Genomic DNA, 27,905 nt, shown 5'->3' with positions numbered 1-27,905 from the left:
GTGTACCAAGATGGTGCCCTACCCAAGTGACTATTTGCGTGCTGGCCACAGAAGCAGATCTATAATCACATATTACAATCACTCCACACTCTTAAATCCGAAGATGCAAAGATGCTACCTGTCCCACTGAGTTATTCCAGTTTTTTGTGTCGATCTTCGCTTTAATCCAGCATCTGCTGTTCCTTCCCACACGTCTCCTACAGCAACATTTCTTACTCTAACTATGATTGGACTTTACTAGCTTCACCTTGCAATAAAACGTTATTCCCTCATCATGTATCTGCACTGTGAATGGCTCGATTGTAATCATGTCTTGTCTTTCCACTGACTGGATAGCACACAACAAAACCTCTCCACTGTACCTCGGTACACGTGACAATAAACCAAACTGAAACTATAGGAGAAGTAGTTCGTAGTTTCAATGTGATTCTGGTTATTTGGCTCCTTCCTTTGCTCAGACGTCTTGTCTCATGAGACGGTACGATAGTGGTATCTAACATCACAAGGACCGGACACAAGACGACATTTAGAACAAGCTATTAATGCCCCTGTCCCACTTAGGAAACCTGAACGGAAACCTCTGGAGACTTTGCGCCCCACCCAAGGTTCCCGTGCGGTTCCCGGAGGTTCCTGGAGGTATTTGTCAGTCTCCCTACCTGTTTCCACTACCTGCAACCTCCTGCAACCACATGCAACCGCTGGGAACCGCACGGAAACCTTGGGTGGGGCGCAAAGTCTCCAGAGGTTTCCGTTCACGTTTCCTAAGTGGGACAGGGGCATTAGTATCATGTACAAACTGCAACAAGGTTGTTGGTGATTTCTCTGCTATAATGAGGGCACAACGTGATTAAACACTGCGACACGTGTAACATAGCGAGCGCGGGAGCCAAGTGAGCGGGCATTAACGACTAATACCTCGTACGTTTGTAACAAGAGTAATTGTGGTTTCATTTGCCACATCCTCCGTGATGCCTTTAGCTGAGACACCAATAAACAACGATCGAAAGACAGGGACCTGCAAGACTCGTAAAAGGGTAGATGCACAGAATCTCTTGCCCAGAGTAGGTGAATCGAGGACCAGAGGACATAGGTTTATGGTGAAGGGGAAAAGATTTAATAGGAATCTGAGGGGTGATTTTTTTCACACAAAGTGTGGTGGGTGTATGGAACAAGCTGCCAGAGGGGATAGTTGAGGCTGGGACTATCCCAACGTTTAAGAAACAGTTAGATGGTACATGGATAGGTCAGGTTTGGAGGGATATGGACCAAACTCAGGCATGTGGGACTAGTGTAGCTGGGTCATTGTTGGCCGGTGTGGGCAAGTTGGGCCGAAGGGCCTGTTTCCACACTGTGTCACTCTACGACTCTAAAAGCCAGAGGGAAAGGGTAGGCACAAGAAGTGGTAGCTAGGTTCTGTGGGGGGAGAGAAAGGTTGCGGGATGAGATGCAGCGAGAGAGAAAGATGCTGCGAGTTGAAGAGAATCCAACAGAGTTTAGCAGAGCAATGGCTGAAGTCGACAGTACAGAAATGTCCAGGACAAAAGGGAAATCATGAGAGTAAAACACAAGTGGCGCAGCCGGTAGAGTTGATGCCTCACAGGCACCAGAGATCCGGGTTCGATTCTGACTACGGGTGCTGTCTGTACGGAGTTTGCACGTTCTCCCCGTGAACGTGTAGGTTTGCTCTGAGATCTTCCGTTTCCTCCCCCACTCCGAAGACGTACGGGTTTGTAGGTTAATTGGCATTCTGTAAACTGCAACGAGTGTGCAGGTTAAAACTAGTGTGTGGGTGGTTGTTGGTCAGCACAAACTCAGTGGGCTGAAGAAGGGGCCTGTTTGCTCGCTGCATCTCTAAAACCACCGTGCTTCAGCTAGCACCTGCGGAGGGAATGGACAGACAAACAAGTTCTGGGGCTGGGATCCCTTTCTCAGACGGATTATGAGTAATACTGAGTGAGTCAGTGCAGAAAGATGGGGGTCAAATGCCTGATACAGAACCAGGCAGAGCTTTCAGCTGTTCACCTCCAGTTGCTCCCCACTTGGAGCCGACACTCCACACTCCTGTCGTCCAAACTCATGTAAACTCTTCCTACGGCTTTGATTTGCTTTTGGTTCCATTGGCAACTCCGGCCGCCCTGGTGTTGTACTCGGCGTCCTGGGCGGTCTTGGAGAAGGTGACGATAGAGACCATGTCCTCGCCGATGTCCACCTGTGAGCTCCAACGCTGGCAGACCAGCAGCTTCTTCAGCGCCCGCTGGAAGTCCCGGTTGAGGAAGGCGTAGAGCATGGGGTTGATGGTGGAGTTGCAGTAGCCCAGCCAGGTTATCACCTTGAAGACGTGGACCACGACATCGCTGGTCTCCTCGGAGCCGTGCACCGCCAGCCAAACGTTGAGGACAAAGTAGGGGAGCCAGCACATGACGAAGACGGAGATGATGATGCTCATGGTCCTGGTCGCCTTGTTCTCCAGCTGCAGGTTGTTGGGGCGCCTGCTGTTGGGGTGGTAGTGGAGGTCCAGAGTCTGGGACATGATCCTGGTGGCCTTTAGCCGGGAAGCCCGGTAGATGAAGAAATACATGCAGCACATGATGAGGAAGGGGATGTAGAAAGCCAATGCGGACGCCACGATGGCGAATGTCCAGTTGGTCACGAAGACGCACTCGGTGCCCACGTCGAAGTGGATGCCAGGTATCTCATTCCAGCCCTGCATCACCGGCAAGAAGGAGATGAGCGACGAGTAGACCCAAATGGTCACCGCCATTATGATACATCTGTAACAACAACAACAAGGATATCAGAAAAGGACACCATGTGCCGGTGTAACTCAACGGCAACATCTCTGGGAAAGAAGGTTGGGTGGCGCCTGTTTGAGACCCTTCTTCAGACGATATCAGGACTAATGTCTGAAGTAGGGTCTCGATTTGAAACGTCACCTATTCCTTTTCTCCAGAGCTGCTGCCCGTCCCTCTGAGTTACTCCAGTTTTTTGTGTCTATCTTCGGTGTAAACCAGCATCTGCAATTCCTAAACTCATGTTCATAAAACCCATTCTGCCCTTTGAGTCTGTTCCGCCATTCAATCATGGGTAATCTATCTTTCCCTCTCAACCCCATTCTCCTGCTTTAAGTTAGTAAGTAAGTAAGTTTATTGGTCAAGTATTCATATACAAGGAATTTGCCTTGGTGCTCTGCCCACAAGTAACAACATGACACACAGTGACAGTTACGAATGACTCAGAAAACACTAAACATTAATAATAATAAAACATTAATTATAAAACACCATTGATCAAGCCTGTAAACCAACAAAATACCAGATCTAAGGGAGGCTCCAGATTTTTGGCTGTTGAGTAGAGCATCTACTCGTGGATAAAATCTGTTTTTATGTCTGGCTGTGGCAGCTTTGACAGTCTGGAGTTGCCTTCCAGAGGGAAGTGATTCAAAGAGTTTGTGGCCAGGGTGAGAGGGGTCAGAGATGATCTTGCCCGCTCGCTTCCTGGCCCTTGCAGTGTACAGTTCATCAATGGAGGGAAGTTTGCAGCCAAAAACCTTCTCTGCTGATCGGACGATTCGCTGCAGCCTCCAGGTGTCGTGCTTGGTGGCTGAGCTAAACCAGACCATGATGGAGAAGGTGAGAACAGACTCTACGATGACCATATAGAATTGGACCATCATTGCCTGTGGCAGATTGTGCTTCCTCAGCTGCCACAGGAAGTACATCCTCTGTTGTGTGTTTTTGACTGTGGAGTCAATGGTAACCCCCCACTTAAGGTCCTTGGAGATGATGGTTCCCAGGAAATTAAAATACTCCACAGATGTGACTGTGGTGTTGTTTATGGTGAGTGGCCAGCACCACCATTCAATGTGATCATGGCTGATCATCCACAATCAGTACCCCGTTCCTGCCTTCTCCCCTATCTTAGGTTGAAAGGGCTTCACTGACCTCTTGCGAGACATCCTCTTGGGGTAGTTGTACGGGGTCACCACTGAGCAGTAACGGTCCAGGCTAATGAAGCACAGGGTTACAATGGAGGCCGTGCAGAACATCACGTCAAAGGAGATCCACACCTTGCAGAACTGGTGGCCGAACATCCACATCCCTGTCACCTCATAGATAATGCTGGAAAAGGAAGAGCAGGCCAGGTTTTCAATTGTGTCAATCAGTCGTAGTCAGACCTAAATCTTTCAGGCCAGAGGCCACCATAGTTTAGTTTAGTTTAGAGATACAGTGCGGAAACAGGCCCTTCGGCCCACCGAGTCCGCACCGACCGGCGATCCCTGCACATTAACTCTACCCTGCACACATTAGGGACAATTTGACATTTACACCAAGCCAATTAACCTCAAAGCCTGTACGTCTTTGGGGTGTGGGAGGAAACCGAAGACCTCGGAGAAAACCCACGTAGGTCACGGAAAAGTCCTATATCAGGACTTAATAAACACTGCATATTACTGTGGAATGGAAGGTAATAAAAAAACAGCATGGTGGATTTTTTTTGCTGATTAGCAGTTTGTGTTTTCACTCACTAAATTGGCTAATATACAGTTGACAAGTTGAGAGCCAAATACTAAATGCAGCCTTACCAATGTCTTGTACAACTGTAACATGACCCCCCCCCCCCCTTTGGTGAAGGCCAAAGTGTGCAGAAAACCTTTTTGACCCTATTGCCACTGTCCCACTTAGGAAACCTGAACGGAAACCTCTTGAGACTTTGCGCCCCACCCAAGGTTTCCGTGCGGTTCCCGGAGGTTTTTGTCAGTCTCCCTAATGGTCGAAAGTGGTTTCCGCTTCTTCTATGTTCCGGCGATTATTTCAAAAAATTCAAAACCGGCCGCGACTAAAAATGGGTTGCCGTTTTAAAAATCGGTAAGTTTTTAGTCGAAGCCGGTTGCGATGCTAGTTGAAGGTGGTTGCCGGAGGTTGCGGGGAGTGGAAGGTCTTACCTTCCACTCCCTGCTACCTCCGGCAACCACCTGCAACCTCCAGCAACCACCTCCAACTAGCACCGCGAGGGTGGGATGGTGGTGGATGTCAGGCAAAATAATAAACAATAATAATTAGAGAGCTCACATCCAACCTTGCTATGGAGATAGACAAAAAAAAAAAGCTGGTCTACCTCAATTTCGTTCAGACTTCGGTCTGAATGACAATAAAAGGCTATCTATCTATCTATCTATCTATCTATCTATCTATCTATCTATCTATCTATCTATCTATCTATCTATCTATCTATCTATCTATCTATCTATCTATCTATCTATCTATCTATCTAGCATCTCTAGAGAGAAGGAATGGGTGACGTTTCGGGTCGAGCCCTTTCTTCAGACTCAGACTATGGAGACCTCAGTTTAATTTATTGTCACGTGTAGCGAGGTACAGTGAAAAGCTTTTGTTGCGTGCTAACCAGTCAGCGGAAAGCCAATACATGATTACAATCGATCCATTTACAGTGTATTGATACATGATAAGGGAATAACGTTTAGTGTAAGGTAAAGACAGCAAAGATCGATCAAGAATAATGGCGAGGGTCACCAAAGAGGTAGATAGTAGTTCAGCACTGCTCTCTGGTTGTGGTAGGATGATTCAGTTGCTTGATAACAGCTGGGAAGAAACTGTCCCTGAATCTGGAGGTGTGCGTTTTCACACTTCTATACCTTTTGCCCGATGGGAGAGGGGAGAAGAGGGAGTGGCCAGGGTGCGAATCACCCTTGATTATGCTGCTGGCCTTGCCGAGGCAGCGTGAGGTGTAAATGTAGTCAATGGAAGGGAGGTTGGTTTGTGTGATGGTCCGGGCTGCGTCCACAATTCCTTACAATTTCCTGCAGTCTTGGATGGAGCTGTTCCCAAACCAAATTGTGATGCACCCCGTTAAATTGCTTTCTATGGTGCCTCTGTACAAGTTGTTGAGGGTTGTAGGGGACATGTCAAACTTCCGAAGCCTTCTAAGGAAACAGAAGCTTTGATGAGACCACACCTGGAGTATTGCGTACAGTTTTGGTCTCCTAATCTGAGGAAAGACATTCTTGCCATAGAGGGAGTACAGAGAAGGTTCACCAGACTGATTCCTGTGATGTCAGGACTTTCATATGACGAAAGACTGGATAGACTCGGCTTGTACTCGCTAGAATTTAGAAGATTGAGGGGGGATCTTACAAAATTCTTAAGGGGTTGGACAGGCTAGATGCAGGAAGATTGTTCCCAATGTTGGGGAAGTCCAGAACAAGGGATCACAGTTTACGGATAAGGGGGAAATCTTTTAGGACCGAGATGAGAAAAACATTTTTCACACAGAGAGTGATGAATCTCTGGAATTCTCTGCCACAGAAGGTAGTTGAGGCCAGTTCATTGGCTATATTTAAGAGGGAGTTAGATGTGGCCCTTGTGGCTAAAGGGATCAGGGGGTATGGAGAGAAGGGGGTATGGAGACATTCACTGTGATCATGGCTGATCATCCACAATCAGTACCCCGTTCCTTCCTTCTCCCCATATCCCCTGACTGCTATTTTTAAGAGCCCTATCTAGCTCTCTCTTGAAAGCATCCAGAGAACCTGCCTCCACCGCCCTCTGAGGCAGAGAATTCCACAGACTCACCGCTCTGTGTGAGAAAAAGTGTTTCCTTGTCTCCGTTCTAAATGGCTTACTCCTTATTCTTAAACTGTGGCCCCTGATTCTGGACTGGTTCTGGTTATGTAAATAACGTTAAGGGCAAGGTAAAGCCAGTAAAGTCCGATCAAAGATAAGAATATTTTGGATGGGTTTAGAGAGATATAGGTCAAATGCAGGCAGGTGGAACATGTGTAGATGGGACATGTTGGTCGGCGTGGGCATGTTGGGGTGACAGGCTTGTTTCTACACCGTATGACTCTAAGCCAATGAATAGGCAGGGAATAGAGAGATGAACCTATTGCAGACACATGGGATGAGTTGATATTGGCCGTCGTGGTTGGTGCAAACATGATGGATTTAAGGACCTGACCTGTGCTGTAATGTTCTATGTTCTATTTTTTTTATTGATCACTAATTGTATATTCCTTTGCTCTGTTTGCTCTGCTTATTTGTGGGGATTGAGTTCCATCTGCCATTGCGGATAAAATGCAATTTAAATGCAAATCTACCCAGAAAAGTTGACCTCGTCCCAAAACCTCATCCATAACGGCGGAAAGATAATTGGACAGCAGGGTTTAATTGTATCTTAAACTAGTACATTAGCCTGTCACCCGGTAGGTTTACTGTTTCAATCTAATATTTTATATTCTTTTACTCACTGTTCAACACTTTTTTGTGAAATTGCTGGCGTCTTGATCAGTGCAATTTAAAGATGTTGGATTTAGGCAATGAGTCGTGACGTGTTCTGATAGAGATAAGGTCGCTTGATGCATCAGCTCGGGACCAGCTGAGCCCTCTGTCTCTGTCTCTGGTATTCTCGGTGCATGCATTTTCATAATGTCGTTTAGATTACAATTTCTGATCATTTTACTGATTTAAAGATCATTGCAGCCGTTTCGAGCAAGATTAGTGTCTAGAGGGAGATTTTGTTGTGAACTGTGGAACCTTGGGATCACACTGTCCCGAGCCAACAATAAGCCTATCAGGGACCCTCCCTGCCTGATGTAACCTGTCTCCTGACTTGATATGTCCCGAGTAGACAAAAATGCTGGCGAAACTCAGCGGGGTGCAGCAGCATCTATGGAGCGAAGGAAATAGGCAACGTTTCGGGCCCAAACCCTTCTTCAGACTGGTAGGGGGTGGGGGGGGAGGCGGGGAGAAGAAAGGAAAAAGCTCTCTCTTTGAGGAGTAGGAGCCAGAGGGATGAGGGAGAGATGGAGTTGGAGGGAAGGGGGGGGATCACAGAGGGGGGGGGGGGGGGGGGGGGGGGGGCAGTTAGAGAGAAGGTTGTGAAACTGTCTCCGGAGAGAGGAGGAGAACTTTTTCAAAGTAGGCATACCTCGAGGAGATTTTGCAGTGGAGTAGACAAAATGTTAAAGAAGGAACTGCAGATGCTGGAAAATCTTGGTCTCTTTTTGCTTCCAGTTCCCCTCCCCGCTAAATCGGTTTAAAGAAGGGTCCTGACCTGAAATGTTACCTACCCGTTTCAACCTGAGATGCTGCGTGCCCCTCTGAGTTACTCCTGCACTTTGTGTCTATCTTGAGAATAGGTTCTCTGCCCAGTATGTCCAGAATTTTTACAAGTTATAGGAGTAGAATTAGGCCATTTGGCCCATCGAGTCCACTCCGCCATTCAATCTTGGTTGATCACTGCTTCCTAATCCCATTTTCCTGCCTTCTCTCCATAACCCTTGACATACGTTCTAATCAAGAATTCGTCTTTCTCTGCCTTAAAAAATATCCACTGACTTGGCCTCCACAGCATCTGTGACAATGAGTTCCACAATTAACTACCCTCTGAATAGAGAAGTTCCACCTCACCTCCTTTCTTAAGGAGCGTCCTTTAATTCTGAGGCTATGACCTCTGGTCCTGGACTCTCCCACCAGTGGAAACATCCTTTCCACATCCACTCTACCCATGCCTTTCATTATTCTGTAAGTTTCGATGAGGACCCCCCCTCAACCTAAACTCCAGCGAGTAGAGGCCCAGTGCTGTCAAACGCTCATCATATTTTAAAATGATGAGAGGGATAGACAGAGTTGATGTGGACAAGCTTTTCCCTTTGAGAATAGGGAAGATTCAAACAAGAGGACATGACTTCAGAATTAAGGGACAGAAGTTTAGGGGTAACATGAGGGGGAACTTCTTTACTCAGAGAGTGGTAGCGGTGTGGAATGAGCTTCCAGTGGAAGTGGTGTCGGCAGGTTCATTGGTATCATTTAAAAATAAATTGGATAGGCATATGGATGAGAAGGGAATGGAGGGTTATGGTATGAGTGCAGACAGGTGGGACTAAGGGAAAAAAGGTTTGGCACGGACATGTAGGGCTGAGATGGCCTGTTTCCGTGCTGTAATTGTTATATGGTTATATGGTTATATGCTGACCCACTCATTCCTGGGATCATTCTTGTAAACCTCCTCTCCAGAGCCAGCACATCCATCCTCAGATATGGGGCCCAAATTTGCTCACAATACTCGAAATGCAGCCTGACCAGCACATTATAGAGCCTCAGCATTTTCTGACCTAGATTTCAAATGGACTGGATTAGCTGTTTGATCGGAATGACCATATTACCATCACGGGACGCTTACTAGGGCTTTAGACTGCAGAGTCATTAAGTGATCCTTAACGAGAGTTGCCTGAGGCAACATATTGTAAATGGATGTTCCTGAGACTGAGAATAACCAGCAACAGCCATTAATGGAAATCCTATTACAGCAATAACTTGTATTTGCATCACATTTAATGTGTTTCCAACACAGTGCAAACAGATGGAATAATGGAAACCAAATCACTGAAGAACACGTGACAATGATCAAAAGCTTGGTCAGAGGCAAGTTTAACAATAATGATATGACAGTGACTTTAGATGTTATATATTAATAGATAGAGCGTGGAGACAGTCATTTCGGCCCCCCGAGTCCGTGCCGACCTGTGATCACCCCGAACACTAGTGCTATCCTACACGCACGAGGGACAATTTACAATTTTACCGAAGCCAATTAACCTACAAACCTGTATGTCTTTGGAGTGTGGGAGGAAACCGGAGCACCCGGAGAAAACCAACATGCTCACTGTCAAGTCTTCTAATGTTTTTGTGCAGATTCCCCGCTTGAAAGGGATCTGATTCATCCACCCCGAAATGATGAACTGAATTTCACTCAATGACCAAACACTTCTTTTCCATTTTTTTCCCCCCTTTTTATTTTGACAGATTCAGCAATTAATTTACAGTTCCACTTGATTTATTGTTTCAGCCATTACTTTGAAGGCATTTGGATGTTGTAGGTCTTAAGGTATTTAACAGTTTAGTCTTTTAGCAGGTGAAAACCGGCTGCTAATCGGGTGCTGTAGATAATCAGTCCTGCATGCCTTTGCTGGCGATCGCGGCAGTTTTTAGGACAGTCTCTTAGATTATACTGTTCAAGTTTTAGCCGCAAGTCAACTTCTCTCGCGGGCCTGTCCGCTTTTCTGTTCACGGTCGGGCTGACTCTGATCCCGACTGGGCTTTCTCTGTTTTCTCCCCCCACCGGGTTGACTGTTCCCGGTTGGGCTGAAGACTCAGCCTCTGTCGGTGGCTCTCTGGACCTGTCCGTGGCCTACACGGTACTAGGCCCTCACCTGACGTCTGTGGCTGCTACTGGGGCTGGCCGTGGGCTACACGGTCCTCTTGTCGGTGGCTTCTCTGGACCTGTCCGTGGCCTACACGTTACTAGGCCCTCACCTGATGTCTGTGGCTGCTGCTTGGGCTTGGCTGTGGGCTGCACAGCCCTGGATACATTCCAGGTAAGCTGACACCGTGCTTGGTGACCCTTACTGCCCCTGCTTGTTTTTTCCTGAGCTATTGCTTTCCGTTCCTACCTTTTTTTCTTTTTGGCGCCAATTCAAAACCATTTGGCTTGGTGTTTCCAAATACTACTATTTTTAACTTTTGTTTTCGATTCTTCTTGCTGGCCTTGTTCTTATCTTCGTTCTTTTATCCTCGTCGCCAATTGTTGTGTATTCGGATGCTTTGAACAGTCTTGAATAAAGGCTCGGACACGGGAGGAATCATACAAGGTTCTTTACTGCAGGACGCCACCTCCAGTCTCCCCCTGCTCATGCGTACTTGCCCAAGACATCACAAGACACCAATTACTTATCCTAATTATCCCATACCTAACACTCCTCCCCCTTTAACTTGGAGGCCGGTAATAACATTTCTATTACATACATAATACTCCTCCCCCTTTTAAGTCCATTTCACCTGTACGGTATATGCTCTTTTCCTACTATTGTGCGCTTGTGATTTTAATTTAGCATTAGTCCTTTCAGTTTCACTTGACACTCACAGTTTGACTTGGTGAGAACGTACAAACTCTGTACAGATAGCACCCGCAGTCAGGATCGAACCTGGGTCTCTGGCGCTGTAAAGCTTCAACTCTACCGCTGTGCCACCATGACACCCCAAGGGGATTTATCTAGGGTGCAGAAAAACTTGAGAGAGGATATTACAGGAATTTTCGCAAAACCAGATCAGAGGTACTCCTGCATCTAATTTCTATGTTTCTATGTTTCTATGTATCGCAGAGAGTGGTGAGTCTGTAGAATTTCTCACGGAGAGTGGTGAGTCTGTGAAATTCTCTGCCTCAGAGGGCGGTGGAGGCAGGTTCTCTGGATGCTTTCAAGACAGAGCTAGATAGGGCTCTTAAAAATAGCGGTCAGGGGATATGGGGAGAAGGACGGAACGGGGTACTGATTGGGGATGATTAGTCATGATCACAGTGAATGGCGGTGCTGGCTCTGGGTGCCGAATGGCCTACTCCTGCACCTATTGTCTATTCTCTATTGTCACATCATTCCGTTTATCATGTATCTGTACACTGTGGATGGCTCGATGGTAATCATGTGTTGGCTTTCCGCTGACTGGTGATCCGTATCTCAAAGGTGTGAGATGAATTTTAATGTCATTAATCAACTGAGCTTTGTAGAGGGGTGCAGAGATGAATGCCTAGGATGAGGCCCGGATTAAACTATCAACTATAAGTTTGGACAAAATTGGAATGATTTCTCTGGAACATCGGAAGTTGTGGGGAGACCTGATAGAAGTGTATAAAATTACAAGAGGCATGGATAGGCTATAGGTTTAAGAAAGAACTGCAGATGCTGGAGAAATCGAAGGTAGACAAAAATTCTGACTACACAGTCAGAACCTAATCACAGCGTGGAAATATCAAAGTCATTAACATAACATAGAAACACAGAAAATAAGTGCAGGAGTAGGTCATTCGGCCCTTCGAGCCAGCACTACCATTCAATGTGCTGGTGATTTGTTCATCCAAAATCAATACCCCGCTCCTGCTTTCTCCCCATATCCCTTGATTCTGTTAGCCCAAAGAGCTCTATCTAACTTTCTCTTGAAAACATCCAGTGAATTGGCCTCCACTGCCTTCTGTGGCAGAGAATTCCACAGATTCACAACTTTCTGTGTGAAAACGTATTCCCTCATCTCAGTCCTAAATTGCCTGCCCCTAAGGGGTAAAGTCTAAAGGCAACGTGCAATCCAAGTGTTTCTTTTCTTATTTTATTTTACACAGCGGGTTGGTGAGTGGCTGGAACACTGTTGGATGGAAATAGGATACTGGCTTTTAAGAGACTTTAGGATAGGCACATGCAGGGAATAATAATAATAATAATAATAATACATTTTATTTTCGGGCGCCTTTCAAATCTCATGGACACCTTACAAAGATTAACAGAAGAGAAAAAAAAACATATAGTCGGAGAAAAATAAATAATAAGGACATCATCAATATACAAATTAAAGACAGAAATCGTTCCAAAGACACAAAATCAAAAAAATCAAAAAACACAATGTGAAGAGAGAGCAGCGGCAGCTAAACCGCGCCAGCGTCCACTCTCCCTTCCGACAGCCATCTTGGACACAGACTAACATAGTAACTACACACAGAAAAATCATCCCCCCACAATGGACACTGTGAGGGAAGGCACAAAGTCCAGTCCCCAACCCCAGTTCTCCCAAAAGTCAGGCCTATTGAGGCCACCGCTATTGCCTTTACGGAGGCCCGGTTCCTGGCCGTTCTGGCCGGGTGGTGTTGCCCCGGCGTCGGGAGAGTCCTCACAGTGGCTGGGCCACCTGGAACGGCCGCTTCCTAGCAGGGGATTGTCGGCTTCCGAAGCCGACAGGGACGCACCGGGTTGGAGCTCCCAGGCTCCCGATGTTAAAGTCGGCACCGCCCACTCCACTCCGCTGACCCGCAGCCCGGAGGGTTGATCACGGCGGTCACAGCTCACCGGAGCTCCAGCGCGTCGATCCAGCGCGGCGACCCAGGCAAGGCATCGCCCGCTCCGCTCCACGATATCGCTCCAGCGCTGTGCCGCCACCGAGGCCGAGGCCCGCCAGGAAACGGCGCTCCACGCCGGCTGGTAGGCCACGAGGACGGGTCGACGGGCAGCCCGGAGAAAAATCTGCCTCACCGACCAGGTAGGGACCTAGAACTAAGATTACCTCCTTCCACCCACATTAAGAAGTCCATTTCTCCTACAAACGAAAAACAAGACTTACTAAAAACTGAAAAAAAAAATGTTGTAGTGTCAAGTCAAGTCAAGTCAAGTTTATTTGTAACATACACATACGAGATGTGCAGTGAAATGAAAGTGGCAATGCTCGCGGAACAACAAAACAACCAAACAAATTATAAACACAATCATAACACACATATTATTTTACATAATAAATAATAGAAGGAAAAACGTTCTGTACAGTTAGTCCCTGGTGAGAAAGGCGTTTACAGTCCGAATTGCCTCTGGGAAGAAACTCCTTCTCAACCTCTCCGTTCTCACGGCGTGGCAACGGAGGCGTTTGCCTGACCGTAGCGGCTGGAACAGTCCGTTGCAGGGGTGGAAGAGGTCTCTCATGATTTTGTTTGCTCTGGAGTTCTGTCCTGTTCTATGTTCTATGTGCTGTCCTGTTCTATGTTCTATGTACAGTGTTATACTGGTCTTCTAAATTCTAGCGAGTACAAGCCAAGTCTATCCAGTCTTTCGTCATATGAAAGTCCTGACATCCCAGGATTCAGTCTGGTGAACCTTCTCTGTACTCCCTCTATGGCAAGAATGTCTTTCCTCAGACTAGGAGACCAAAACTGTACGCAATACTCCAGGTGTGGTCTCACAAAGGCCCTGTACAACTGCAGTAGAACCTCCCTGCTCCTATACTCAAATCCTTTTGCAATGAAAGCTAACATACCATTCGCTTTCTTCACTGCCTGCTGCACCTGCATGACTACCTTCAATGACTGGTGTACCATGACACCCAGGTCTCGCATATGGGTGATTGTGGATCAATATGGGCTATTCTGTGCTGTACTGTTCTATGTTGGATGTCCTATTACGTTTACATTCATTTTGCAATCAATAAAACCTAAAAATGCAGCCATTTATTGTAGGTGGAAAGTTTGGGAAACACTCAGCAGGTCAGGTAGCCTCTGCGGAAAGAGAAATGTTAACTGCCTCTCTTCCCACACATGTTGCCTGAACGTCTGAGTGTTTCCAACATTTTTTGTTTCACCTTTCCAGTATCTGACCTTTTTGTTTCATACCTATTAAATCCCTAACACATTGCATTATTAATTCATCTGAAAAGATCTAACTGAATGAAAGTAAACAAACTGGGAAATTAAATATCATTGCAGTGAATATTTTCTGTGTGCTTAAGGAAAGCAAGAATTTCATTGTCCTATACAGGGACACATGACAATAAACTCACTTGAACTTGAATATTTATTCAAGAGAGTTAAATAAAGCTCTTAGGGCTAACAGAATCAAATGATATGGGGAAATAGCAGGATTCGGGTACTGATTTAGGATGATCAGCCATAATCATATTGAATGGCAATGCTGGCTCGAAGGGCCGAATGGCCTGCTCCTGCACCTATTTTCAATGTTTTTATGAACCCCTTGGCGAGTGTGAGGTGAGGGAGTTCTGGCATGTCAGTAATTGGGCAGCACGGTGGCTCAGCGGTAGATTTGCTGCCTTATGCCCCTGTCTCACTTAGGAAACCTAAACAGAAACCTCTGGAGACTTTGCACCTCACCCAAGGTTTCCGTGCGGTTCCCGGAGGTTTTTGTCAGTCTTCCTACCTGCTTCCACTACCTGCAACCTCTGGCAACCACGTGCAACCTCCGGGAACCACACGGAAACCTCGGGTGGGGCGCAAAGTCTCCAGAGGTTTCCGTTCAGGTTTCCTAAGTGGGACAGGGGCATTACACCACTTACAACGCCAGAGATCCGGGTTCGATCACGACTACAGGTGCTGTCTGCACGGAGTTTGTACGTTCTCCCCGTGACCTGTGTGGGTTTTCTCCGAGATCTTCGGTTTCTTCCCACGCTTCAAAGACGTACAGGTTTGTAGGCTAATTGGCTTGGTATAAGGTCATGAGGTCATAAAGGATAGTGGTGGAATTGGATCATCGTCCGATCAAGTCTACTCCGCCATTCAATCATGGCTGATCTATCTGTCCCTTCTATCCCCATTCACTTGCCTACTCCCCATAACCTCTGACACCCGCACTAATCAAGAATCTATCTATCTATACCTTAAAAATATTCTCTAACTTCGTGTCCACAGCCTTCTGTGGCAAAGAATTCCACGGTATAAAATGTAACTTGTCCCTGGTGTGTGAAGGATAGTGTTAGTGTGCAGGGATCACCAGTCGGTGCCGACTCGGTGGGCCGAAGGGCCTGTTTCCGCGCTGTATCCCTAAACTAAACTAAACCGTGGTGGCCTCTGGATTGATGTAGGAATAAATCCTCTGCCAATCTTCCCTGGAATTGGGAAGGCTGATTGAAGGAACCCGTGTGAGAGGTACTGGCCTGATTTTTACCCACTCATAATGGCTTGAATTTTATAGACAGCTCGAAATAAATACTGCTCACCAATCATCACAAACATGTCGACCAATGCCATTGAAAAAGGGCACTGCAAGGCAGAGTGAAATGTAACAACAACCAATTCCAAGTCGTTTTGTCAGACGCACATCAAATGACAACGTCCCTCAGGCAATATTAATTTTGCAGAATTGCCAGAGATATCAGCTCACATTGTTTCAGCAGCGTGGGCATTTCAAGGAAAATTAGTTAACTTGACACTCACAGTTTGACTTGACACTCACAGTGAGAACGTACAAACTCTGTACAGATAGCACCCGCAGTCAGGATCGAACCTGGGTCTCTGGCGCTGTAAAGCTTCAACTCTACCGCTGTGCCACCGTGACACCCCAAGGGGATTTATCTAGGTGCAGAAAAACTTGAGAGAGGATATTACAGGAATTTTCGCAAAACCAGATCAGAGGTAGATCGTATCGCAGAGACTGGTGAGTCTGTGGAATTTCTCACAGATAGTGGTGAGTCTGTGAAATTCTCTGCCTCAGAGGGCGGTGGAGGCAGGTTCTGTGGATGCTTTCAAAAGAGAGCTAGATAGGGCTCGTAAAAATAGCGGAGTCAGGGTATATGGGGAGAGGCAGGAACGGGGTACTGATTGGGGATGATCAGCCATGATCACATTGAATGGTGGCGCTGGCTCGAAGGGCCAAATGGCCTACTCCTGCACCATTGTCTATTGTCTATTGTCTATTGTATGAATGACAACAGTTTCCATTGATGGATGGGCCTTATAAGAAGATCATAAGATCATAACTGAATAAAGTAGAATTAGGCCATTAAGCCAGTCTACTCCATCATTCAATAATGGCTGATTTCCCAATCTCTCTCCCAATCCTATTCTCCTGTCTTCTCCCCACAACCTCCGACACCCGTACATAAGAAGGATTTAGATTCTAGGTGATTATCATACGAACCAAAGGTGGTTTGTGAAATGTCTCTCTTATGTATATTGGCTATGATGTGATCTTCACATTGAACGGTAGGCCCCTGGGGAGTTTGGTAGAGAAGAGGGATCCAGCAGTATTGCTGTAGACACAAGGAAGGGTGGATGCTGGTTTACAAAAAAGACACATAGTTCTGCAGTACAACGGGTCAGTCAGCATCTCTGGCGAACATTGATCTCTGTGAGTCATAGTCATAGAGTCATACAGCATGGAAACTGACCCTTCGGACATAAGCCCACAACGACCAACATGCCCCATCTACACTCGTCCCACCTGCTGGCATTTGGCCCATATACCTCTAAACTTAATTCTCCCAATTTTGTTAGTCCTTGCTGTCTCCTCCCCTTCCTCAGCCCTCCTGCTGTCTCCTCCCATCCCCCAGCCTTTGGGCTCCTCCTCTTTTTTCCATTCTTCTCCCCGTCCCCCCACCCCCCATCAGTCTGAAGAAGGGTTTTTGGCCCGAAACGTTGCCTATTTCCTTCGCTCCATAGATGCTGCTGCACCCGCTAAGTTTCTCCAGCTTGTTTGTGTACCTTCCCTCTAAACTTATCCTATTCATGTAACTGAGTAAATGTTGCTTAAACTTTGTGATGGTCCCTACCTCAACTACATCCTTTGGCAGCTCATTCCATATACCCACCACCCGTTGTGTAATAAAGCTGCACCTCAGGTTCATATTAAATCTTTACCCCCCTCACCTTAAACCTATGTCTTCTGGTTCAGGATTCCCCAACTCTGGGCAAGAGACCATGCATTTACCCTGTCTATTAATCTCATGATCTTATCCATCTCTATCTGACCATTCCTCATCCTCCTACGTTCCAAGGAATAAAGTCCTAGCCTGCACCACCTCTCCCTATAGCTCCAGGCCTTGAGTCCTGGCAACATCCTCGTATATCCTGTAACCCTTTCCAGCTAGGTGACGTTTCCAGTAGAAACCCTTCAGACCTGAAGATGGGTCCTGATCCGAAACATCTCTCCATTACCCTAAGAGACACCTTGCCATAGTCTCCAGGGATGCTGCCCGACCTGCTGAGTTACTCCTGCACTTTGTGTCTTCTTAGGAGTACTGCTACCTAGTTCTCTAAAAGTGGAGTCACGGGTTGCGAAGGAAGCTTTTGGCATCCTGGTCTTCATCTGTTAGGTAGTTGCATATAGAATTTTGGATGTTATATTGGACTGTTATATTTAGGACCGAGATGAGAATTCCCCCCCCCCCCCCCCCCCCCCCCCCCCCCCCCCCCCCCCCCCCCCCACACAGAGTGGTGGGTCTGTGGAATTCTCTGCCACAGAAAGTAGTTGAGGCCAGTTCATTGGCTATATTTAAGAGGGAGTTAGATGTGGCCCTTGTGGCTAAAGGAATTAGGGGGTATGGAGAGAAGGCAGGTACGGGATACTGAGTTGGATGATCAGCCATGATCATATTGAATGGCGGTGCTGGCTCGAAGGGCCGAATGGCCTACTCCTGCACCTATTTTCTATGTTTCTATGTTTCTATGATTTCTACAATGCATTGGTGAGGACACAGTTGAAGTATTATGTTCAGTTTTGGTCAGCCTGCTAGTGGAAAGATGCTCTTACATGTCACAAAGATTCAAGGACCTGAACTATAATAGGGAAAGGTTAGACAGGCTAGGACTTTATTCCATAGAGCGCAGGAGGCTGAAGAATGATCTAAGGCTTGTAAAGTCATGAGGGTCGTAGATAGAGTGAAAGCACTCGATGTTTTACCCAGGGTAGGGGAATCAATAACCATAGGTTCAAGATGAGAGGTGAAAGATTCAATAGGTGTTTAAGAATGAACTGCAGATGCTGGAAAATTGAAGGTACACAAAAATGCTGGAGAAGCTCAGTGGGTGCAGCAGCATCTATGGAGCGAAGGAAATAGGCAACGTTTCAGGTTGAAACCCTTCTTCAGACTGATCTCGAAACTAAAGTAAACTAACTGTTAATCAACTTATTTGAACATTGAATTCTCCCAATTTTGTTAGCCCTTGCTGTTTTCTCCCCTTCCTCAGCCCTCGGGCTGTCTCCTCCCATCCCTCAGCCCTCGTGCTCCTCCTCCTCCTTTTTTCCTTCCATCTCCCCGCCACCCCCTATCAGTCTGAAGAAAGGTTTCGGCCCGAAACATTGCCTATTTCCTTTGCTCCATAGATGCTGCTGCACCCGCTGAGTTTCTCCAAAGATTTAATAGGAATCTGAGAGGTCACTGTTTTACACAGAGAGTGATGGGTGTATGGAACAAGCTGCGAGATGAGGTAGTTGAGGCAAGGACAATCCCACTGTTTAAGAAACAGTTAGACAGGTACATGGATGGGACATGTTTGGAGGGATATGGACCAAGCGCAGGCTGGTGGGAGTAGTGTAGCTGGGACAAGTTGGTCGGTGTGGGCAAGTTGGGCCGAAGGGCCTGTTTCCACGCTGTATCACTCTATGACTCTATGAGTGCGTTCCTTACCTGAAGGGCATCACGAGACAAGCGAGCAGCAGATCTGCCAAGGCCAAAGACATGATGAACATATAGGTGACGGTCCTCAGCCTCTTCTCCACGGCCGGGCAGATGAAGACCACGGTGTTGCCCAGGAAGGTGACCAGATCGATGAGGGTGAGCAAGACCCCCACCACCACGTCGTGGGCAGCCAGCTGGGTGGTGCTGTTGCCCACTCCCTCTCCCAGATCCCAGGGCACCGAACCGTTGGGCAGCACTGACAGGTTGGCATCGAACCACATCTTAAGCCCTGCAGAACTGTGGGGGTGGGGGGGGGGGGGGGTGAAAGTTTAATTTAGTTTAGTTTAGAGCTACAGATAGATGTCGAACCCCACAGACGCGTGGGACACGCACTACAGTGTCAAATACATCAGACACTGTAATTTACTTGTTCAATTTTTTTTTAATCAGAATATGTCACTACTATGTGTTTTTTTTTCAAGAAAAATCGCAAAGGGGAACTACCAAGGAAGTTGGTAATATAAATGCCCCCCAAATATCCAGAGTCCTGAGGTATGGATGCACCGTAATAAATAATGGTATTAAAATCAGAGAAAATGCAAGATGATAAACAAAAGAAAATGGGAGGAATCACATTGCGTAGCTGGAATATAAGGGGTATTAATGAACCAATTGAAATGGGCAAAATACTAGCTCAGTTGAAATCACATATCACGGACATTACTTTTCTACAAGAAACGCACCTTAAACATCAAGATCAGATGAGATTGAGGGCGAATTGGATAGGCCAAACATTTCACTCCTCATATACTTCGAAATCCAGAGGCACCGCAATCATTATTCGCGAAGGAATACCATTCAAATCAAAGAACGTTATATCAGATAAGGAAGGGAGATATCTTATAGTTACAGGAGAGATACACGCTACGCCAATCACCTTGGTAAACATGTATACGCCCAATTTTGATAATCCTCAATTTTTTAATAAAATCCTGAATATAATCGCAGAATTTAACTACCAAAATGTTATAATTGGAGGAGACTTCAACTGTGTTTTAGATCCGTACTTAGATAAATCGATGCAAAAACAAAGAGGTAATATGAAATCTAAAACTAGTGAACTCTTAAATACATATATAAAAAATACAAATATAGCAGACGTCTGGAGGATCGCAAATCTGACTGGAAGGGAATACTCGTTTTATTCAATGGTACACAAAACATACTTACGTATAGACTACTTCCTAGTGGATACAAAACTAATCCCTTATACTATGAACCCTAAATATCACATCAATACGATTTCAGATCACTTCCCGCTAACTTTCGTTCTAAAATTAGAAGGAATGTCTACGAACAAATCGTTCTGGAGGTTTAAATCGCAAATTTTGAAAGACCCACAAGCGAGTATATATCTAAAAAAACAGATGGACCTATTTTTTGAGACAAACGATACACCAGATTATGGGAATCCTTCAAAGCATTTATTAGAGAAGTCATTATCTCGTATCAAGCTTTTGAAAACAAAAATAATAAGAATGACCAAAGACAATTAGAAGAACAAATCAGAAAACTAGATATAGATAATGTTAAAGATCCAACTATGGATAAACATAATAAAATTTGTATACTGAAATTTAAGCTAAATAAATTATTATCAGAGAAGGTTATAAGATTATTCCAAATTACAAAACAAGAACATTTCGAATTTGGGGATAAACCCCATAAACTTTTGGCACGCCAACTGAAAAAACGGGAAAAAGATCATGCAATTTTAAAGATTAAATCAGATAGAGGGGAATTATTAACACTACCTAATGATATCAATAAAAGATTTGCTCAATTTTACAAGAATTTATACACATCAAAAACGCTAATAGACAATAATAAAGTTTCAGAATGTTTGGACAATTGTAACATTCCAAAACTAGAACTGAAGGAACAAGAGGAACTGGGAGCACAAATTACATCTAAGGAAATAGAAGACACAATAAATTCACTTAAGAATGGAAAAACACCAGGACCAGACGGATTCAGTAATGAATTTTATAAATGTTTTTACGACATAGTTACACCACGCCTACAGAAAATGTATACATACGCTTTTAAAGAACAAATCTTACCTGAAACACTAGCAGAATCAACGATCACATTAATACTTAAAAAAGATAAAGATATAGAAGAACCACGCTCATAAAGAGCTATTGCTTTGTTAAATACGGACCAAATAATATTAGCGAAAACACTAGCTAGAAGACTATGTCAATATGTTAGTAAATTAATAAATGAGGATCAAACGGGATTTATACCTAAGAGACATTCATTTAATAACCTGAGACATCTGCTTAACATAATGCACTCTCACAAATTTCAAGAACAAGAGGACACTTCATTTCATTGGACGCAGAAAAACTGTTTGATCAAGTAGAATGGGATTATATGATTAAAGTATTGTAAACATTTCAAATGGGAGAGAACTTCATCACATGGATAAAATTATTATATAACAAACCCATGGCTAGAATATTAACTAATAATATACTATCTACGTAATTCCAATTAACAAGGGGCAATAGACAAGGATGTTCATTATCACCGCTGTTATTCGCTCTGGTAATTGAACCTTTAGCTGAAAAATTAGAACACACCCGGATATTTACGGTTATAATACTAAATATTCAAATAACAAAATATCCTTATATGCAGACAATGTATTACTGTATATCACAAAACCCAAATCAGTATACCAAACATATTAAATCTAATTGAGGACTTTGGATCTTTCTCAGGATACAGAATAAACTGGAACAAAAGAGAAATTATGTCGATAAAACTGAAAGACTCAACACATCTCTTGAAATTCCCCTTCAAAATAGCCACAGAAAAATAAAAAAATTTAGGAATTGAAATCACTAGAAACTATCACGCTATGTTTAACGCCAATTATAGCCCCTTACTTAAGAAACTAAATAATCTAATCAAATTCTGGAAAACGCTCCTGATGTCTTTAATAGGTCAAATAAATGCTATAAAAATGATCTTTTTACCACAAATCCTATATTTATTTCAATCAATTCCAATATATCTTCCTAAAATAGTTTTTCAAAAAACTAGACTCAGACATTACAAATTTTATATGGGATTATAAATCCCACAGAATACAAAGAACACATCTTAGTAAATCAAAAGAGATGGGTGGTTTAGCGCTCCCTAACTTTATGTACTATAATTGGGCAGTAAATATTAAAAATATGATTCACCTGCTGGACAATTCTGCCCAGCAGGTGGACTGGATTGTAATGGCGAGAGAGGACTGCTCACCGTGTAATATAGGAGTGACTCTCCTCTCACCAATGAATCTGAATAACGAAAATTATGATAAAAATCCAATGATACATAGCACAATTAGAACTTGGAAACAAATAAAACAGAATCTAAGATTAAGAAATCTATCTCTTTTAATGCCAATATTCAATAACCCGTCGTTTAAACCTTCAATTATAGATAAATAATTTACACAATGCGAAAGAATGGGATTAAAACGCTCGGAGACTTGTATGAATCAGGGAAATTATTATCATTTCAACAATTACAACTGAAATATAATTTGAAAAATAATCAATATTTTAAATATCTTCAAATCCGTGACTATCTGAAAAAATACACAAAAGACTATCATAACATGCCCCCAGACTTATTGGATGAAGCCATGAAGACAAAGGCTGAATCAGCAAACCTAATATCATACTTATACAACATTATTTTAAATATAGAAATACCTACAACCGATGGCATTAAAAGAGACTGGGAACAAGAACTAGATATAAAAATTTCAAAAGAGAGCTGGGATAAACACTTATTATATGTGCATAAATGCTCGATCAACGTACGACATACTCTAATTCAATATAAAACATTACCTAGACTATATTATTCAAAAACTAAAATAAATAAACTTTTCCCCAATGTCTCACCCATTTGTGATAAATGTCAGTCACAAGAAGCTACTATAGCGCACTCTTTTCTTTTTTGTAAAAAAATCCAAACATTTTGGAATGAAATATTTGAAATCTTCACAAAATTATTTAAAATAAAACTTGTACCAAAAGCAGAATGGATCATTTTTGGAATATCGGAAGGTAACCCCGAATTAAACGTGTTTCAAAAGAACTTACTTAATTACGGGCTAATAATGGGAAAAAAGCTTATACTCAAATTTTGGAAAAATGCTCCAATACCAACAATAAAAATGTGGATTTCAAACATGTTCGAAACACTACACTTGGAAGAGATGAGACTCCTCCTAGCAGGCAAAGCAGACCACTTCCAAAAGACGTGGTCTGCATTTATGGAACTATTACAAGCATAAGGTGCAATAGTAATTTAAAATATAAATGGTACCAGGATCTGGTAACGGGGGGTATAAAATATATATTTTTTTTTAAAAACACGGTTGGTATATCCTTTTTTGCGAGTTTTGTGTTACAATAGAGCGATTGTTTTTCCTTTTTTTTCTTTTCTTTCTAGGGTCTTATTTCCTTTCTTTACTTCCTTCTCTAACTTCTTCCCTAAGGGGCTTTCTTTTCCCAACACTTTCCTGCACCTTCACGATTCTTGCTCACTTTCCTTACTTCTTTTATTTCTATCTTTTTTAAAGCTCGAAAAACAAAGTGGTACAACAAATGTAATAAGATATATCTGATGTGTATTATTGTAATTTACTGTACTTCTAATAAAAATAAAATAAAAAAGTTTAGAGCTACAGTGCGAAACAGCCCCTTCAGTCCACCGAGTCCGCACTGACCAGCGATCCCCGCTCACTAACATTATCCGACACACACTAGGGACTATTTACATTCATACCAAGCCAATTAACCTACAAACCTGCACGTCTTTGGAGTGTGGGTGGAAACCAAAGATCCCGGAGACAACCCACGCAGGTCACGGGGAGAACGTACAAACTCCATACAGACAATTCTCCGCTTCTTCTGGGTCTCCGCTGCTGCAAGTGCTGTAAGACAGCAACTCTACCACTGCGCCACCGTGCCGCCCCCTTTACCGGCAGGGAAAGGGTTCAGTTTAGTTTCTATTGAAGCTGGTGCAGGTACCAGAGGTTATGGGGAGAAGGCAGGAGTATGGGGTTGAGAGGGAAAGATAGATAAGCCATGATTAAATGGCGGAGTAGACTTCAGAATTTCAACCGCACTCTGGTTGGCGAAAGGAAGATTCAGTTGCCTGATAACAGCTGTGAAAATGCTGTCCCTGAATCTGTGCGTGTGTGTTTTCACACTTCTGTACCTCTTACCTGATGGAAGAGGGGAGAAGAGGGAGTAACCAGGGTGAGACTGGTCCTTGATTGTGCTGCTGACCTTTCTGACGTGTATCAATGTCCTTAATATGCTGGATGTTTGATGTGAAGTTTAGATGGAGTCAATGGAAGGAGGTTGGTCTGTGTGACGGTCTGGGCTATGTCCACAACTCTGCAATTTCTTGCGGTCTTGGATGGCATGAGGCAGAGAAACTTAACATTTGTACAAGGGGCTTGGACCTTCTTTGGAGTTTCCAGTGGTAACCTTTCCTCATGGTTTTGAACTGACCCTGACAATCTCACCTCCTTCCCAAACCTGTGGAGATGGTTCCTAATCGACTCCAGCCTCTTGACTTGGAGGCACAAAGAACGATAGATGCTGCAATCTTGAGGAAAAGACTGGAGGATGTTCTGGAGGGGAACTCAATGGGAACAGAGGCATCTATCCAGCTTTCTCTCCCCCCAACCCCACCCCCCTCCCTTTACTCCAATCATCATATTTTTAAGGCAGAGATAGATAGATTCTTGATTAGTGCGAGTATAGGGGTGATGTGGAGAAGGCAGGAGAATGGGGTTGAGAGGGAAAGTTGGATCAGCCATGATTGAATGGCGGAATGGACTTGAAGGTTTGGAATTGACGATTCTGCTCCCATCACTTCTGAACTTATGAAATCAGTCTGAAGAAGTGGTTCGAGCTGCAAGGTCGCCTGTTCGTTTTCTCCGGAGATGCTGCCTGACCCGTTGACTTCCTCCAGTATTTCGTGTCTTTCTTTTGCTTTTAAATGGTGTTATGGTACCTGCCTCAACGACCTCCTCTGGCAGCTCGAACTATGTACCCACCACCAGTAAAGTCACCCATCCATTCCCTCCACAGATGCTGCCTGGTGCCGCCGAGTTACTCCAGCGCTTTGTGTTGGTTCCCAGCGAACTACACACAGCGACCCTGTTTACTGAATGTGACCTGCCCACTTATTCAACATACAAACACGATCGCTATCTTTTTTCGTATGTATCTGTTTGCAAATGTAGAATGACACACCTTCCGAAATAAAAATCGATGATCATTAAAAACAAAACGACCAATGCATTTTCCATGAAAAATCCAAAGTATTGTTATATAGAAAAGATAGGTTCAGAATGCTGGAGTAACTCGAGTCAGCGGGACCAGCAGCATCTGTGGAGGGAAGGAATGGGTGGCATTTCGGGTCGAGACCCTTCTTCAGACTGTTATATGTATATGGTAGATAGACACGAACATGCTGGAGTAATCCAGCGGGGCCGGCAGCATCTCTGGAAGAAAGGACGTTTCGGGTCGAGACCCTTCTTCATACTGGATGTCAGAGGAAAGGGGAACATATATTATATATATTGTGTCTATATAATAAGCTCGCTGTTTGTAGAAACACTATGATGTACAAATGCACGTGTGTGTGTGTGTGTAAAGTGTGTCTGTGTGTGTGTATATGTGCGCGGTGATGTGTGTGTATGAGTGAGTGTATGTATGAGTGAGTGTGTGTATAAGTGTGTTTGTTTGTGTGTGTGCGCGAGAGTATGTGTGTATGTCTGTGTGTGTGTGAGAGAATGTGTGTGTGAGTGTGTGTTTGTGTGTGAGATTGAGTGTGTGTGCGAGAGAGTGTGTGTGTGTGTGAGAGAATGTGTGTATGTCTGTGTGTGTGTGAGAGAATGTGTGTGTGAGTGTGATTGTGTGTGTGTGTGTAAGTGTGTGTGTGTGATTGTGTGTGAGATTGAGTGTGTGTGCGAGAGTGTGTGTGTGTGAGTGTGATTGTGTGTGAGTGATTGTGTGGGTGATTGAGTGTGTGATTGTGTGTGTGTGAGATTGTATGAGGGAGTGTGTGCATATGTGTGTGTGTGTGTATAAGTGTGTGTGTGTATATATGTGTGTGTGTGAGAGTATGTGTGCATATATGTGTGTGTGTGTGTGTGTTTGGTGCTGTGAGTGTGAGTGTGTGAGTGTGTGGTGTCTGTGTTGATCTGCCTGGGGTAACGCACGGAGGTAGGGTGAAGGCTATTGTATACCTCGATGAAACGAAGGGGAAAGAAGGAGCGATGTGAAATGGTTACAAGATGCTGTTACTTACCACTGTTAAAGCGAGCAGTCTTTAGTGTGTTCCACACAGCATTCTCCTCTCCCCGTCTGCAGAAAGTCTCCGGGACATAGTTGGCAAGGCGGGCGGACCGCTGGTCTCCGGGGGTCAGCTCCCTTCCTCGCTCTGCACCGAGCAAAGGTGTTCACTCATTGCTCGCTTGGCGCCTTGTAGGTCGGTCAACCTGTCGCCTTGCTTGGTAGCGCCACAAGCAGCGCTGTTACATCGCCTTCGCCAGCACCAGCTCGCAGTCCGCGCCCGTCGAGGTGATAGGGATGGGGAGGGAGGGGGAGAATGGTCTGAAACCCGGAGTTTTATGCGGAAGAAGGGTCCCCGACCCGAAACCTCACCCCTCCATGTTCTACAGTAATGTTGAGTTTCTCCAGCACTTTGTGTATGTGTGTTTTTGTTGTAAACCAGCATATCCGTCGTTTTCACACCTTACCCTTCCATATCTCTACACTTCCTCTCCCCTGTCTCACGATCTGAAGAAGGGTCTCCACCCGAAGACGTCACCCATTCCTTCTCTCGGGAGATGCTGCCCGTCGGCTGAGTTACTCCAGGATTTTGTGTCTATCATCAGTATGGACATTGATTTCTCTAACTTCTCTAACCCCTGCATCCCTTCTCTCTGGTCCTTCCTCCATCCTAGGCGCACTAGTGTCAATAGACAATAGACAATAGTCAATAGGTACAGGGTTAGGCCATTCGGCCCTTCCAGCCTGCAATGCCATTCAATGTGATCATGGCTGATCATCCCCAATCAGCACCCCGTTCCTGCCTTCTTCCCATATCCCCTGACTTCGCTATCTTTAAGAGCTCTATCTAACTCTCTCTTGAAAGCAGCCAGAGAATTGGCCTCCACTGCCTTCTGAGGCCGAGAATTCCACAGATTCACAACTCTCCGTGTGAAAATGTTTTTCTTCATCCCCGTTCTAAATGGCTTACCCCTTATTCTTAATTCTTAAACTGCGGTCCCTGGTTCTGGACTCCCCCAACATCGGATCCTGTTTCCTGCTTCTAGCCTGTCTAATCCCTTAATAATCTTATATGTTTCAATAAGAAATCCTCTCATCCTTCCAAATTCCAGTGTATACAAGCCCAGTCGCTCAATTCTTTCAACATATGACAGTGCCGCCATCCCGGGAATTAACATTGTGAACCTACGCTGCACTCCCTCAATAGCAAGAATGTCCTTCCTCAAATTAGGAGACCAAAACTGCACACAATACTCCAGGTGTGGTCTCATTAGGGCCCTGTACAACTGCAGAAGGACCTCCTATACGCAACTCCTCTTGTTATGAAGGCCAACATGCCATTAGCTGAAGACCAATATGTCATTAGCTCTTCTCTCCAGAGATGCTGCCTGTCCCACAGAGTTACTCCAGCATTTCATGTCTATCTTTGGTGTAAACCAGCATCTGCTGTTCCTTTCTACACATTTCCTCTGCAGTTTAATTTATTGTCACGTGTACCGAGGCACAGTGAATAGTGTTTGTTGGTTGGGCAGCTTACATCCCAGCGGTATGAACATTGACTTCTCTAACT

General features: G+C 44.7%; 1 protein-coding gene across 1 annotated transcript; it reads right to left on the bottom strand.

Moving 5' to 3' along the window:
• Positions 1-1,215: 1,215 nt before the first annotated feature.
• Positions 1,216-27,905, bottom strand: LOC129702488 (octopamine receptor 1-like). The gene is made up of 4 exons (XM_055644248.1): positions 26,352-27,905; positions 18,954-19,241; positions 3,942-4,118; positions 1,216-2,771 (listed from the first exon to the last, which is right to left on the bottom strand). The coding sequence occupies exons 2-4, from the start codon at positions 19,223-19,225 to the stop codon at positions 2,090-2,092; spliced, it is 1,131 nt and encodes a 376-aa protein (XP_055500223.1). The 5' UTR covers positions 19,226-19,241; positions 26,352-27,905; the 3' UTR covers positions 1,216-2,089.

Source organism: Leucoraja erinacea, chromosome 1, assembly GCF_028641065.1.
Source record: "Leucoraja erinacea ecotype New England chromosome 1, Leri_hhj_1, whole genome shotgun sequence".
NCBI classification, from domain to species: Eukaryota; Metazoa; Chordata; class Chondrichthyes; order Rajiformes; family Rajidae; genus Leucoraja; species Leucoraja erinaceus.
This window is presented reverse-complemented; position numbering and strand designations above follow the sequence as displayed.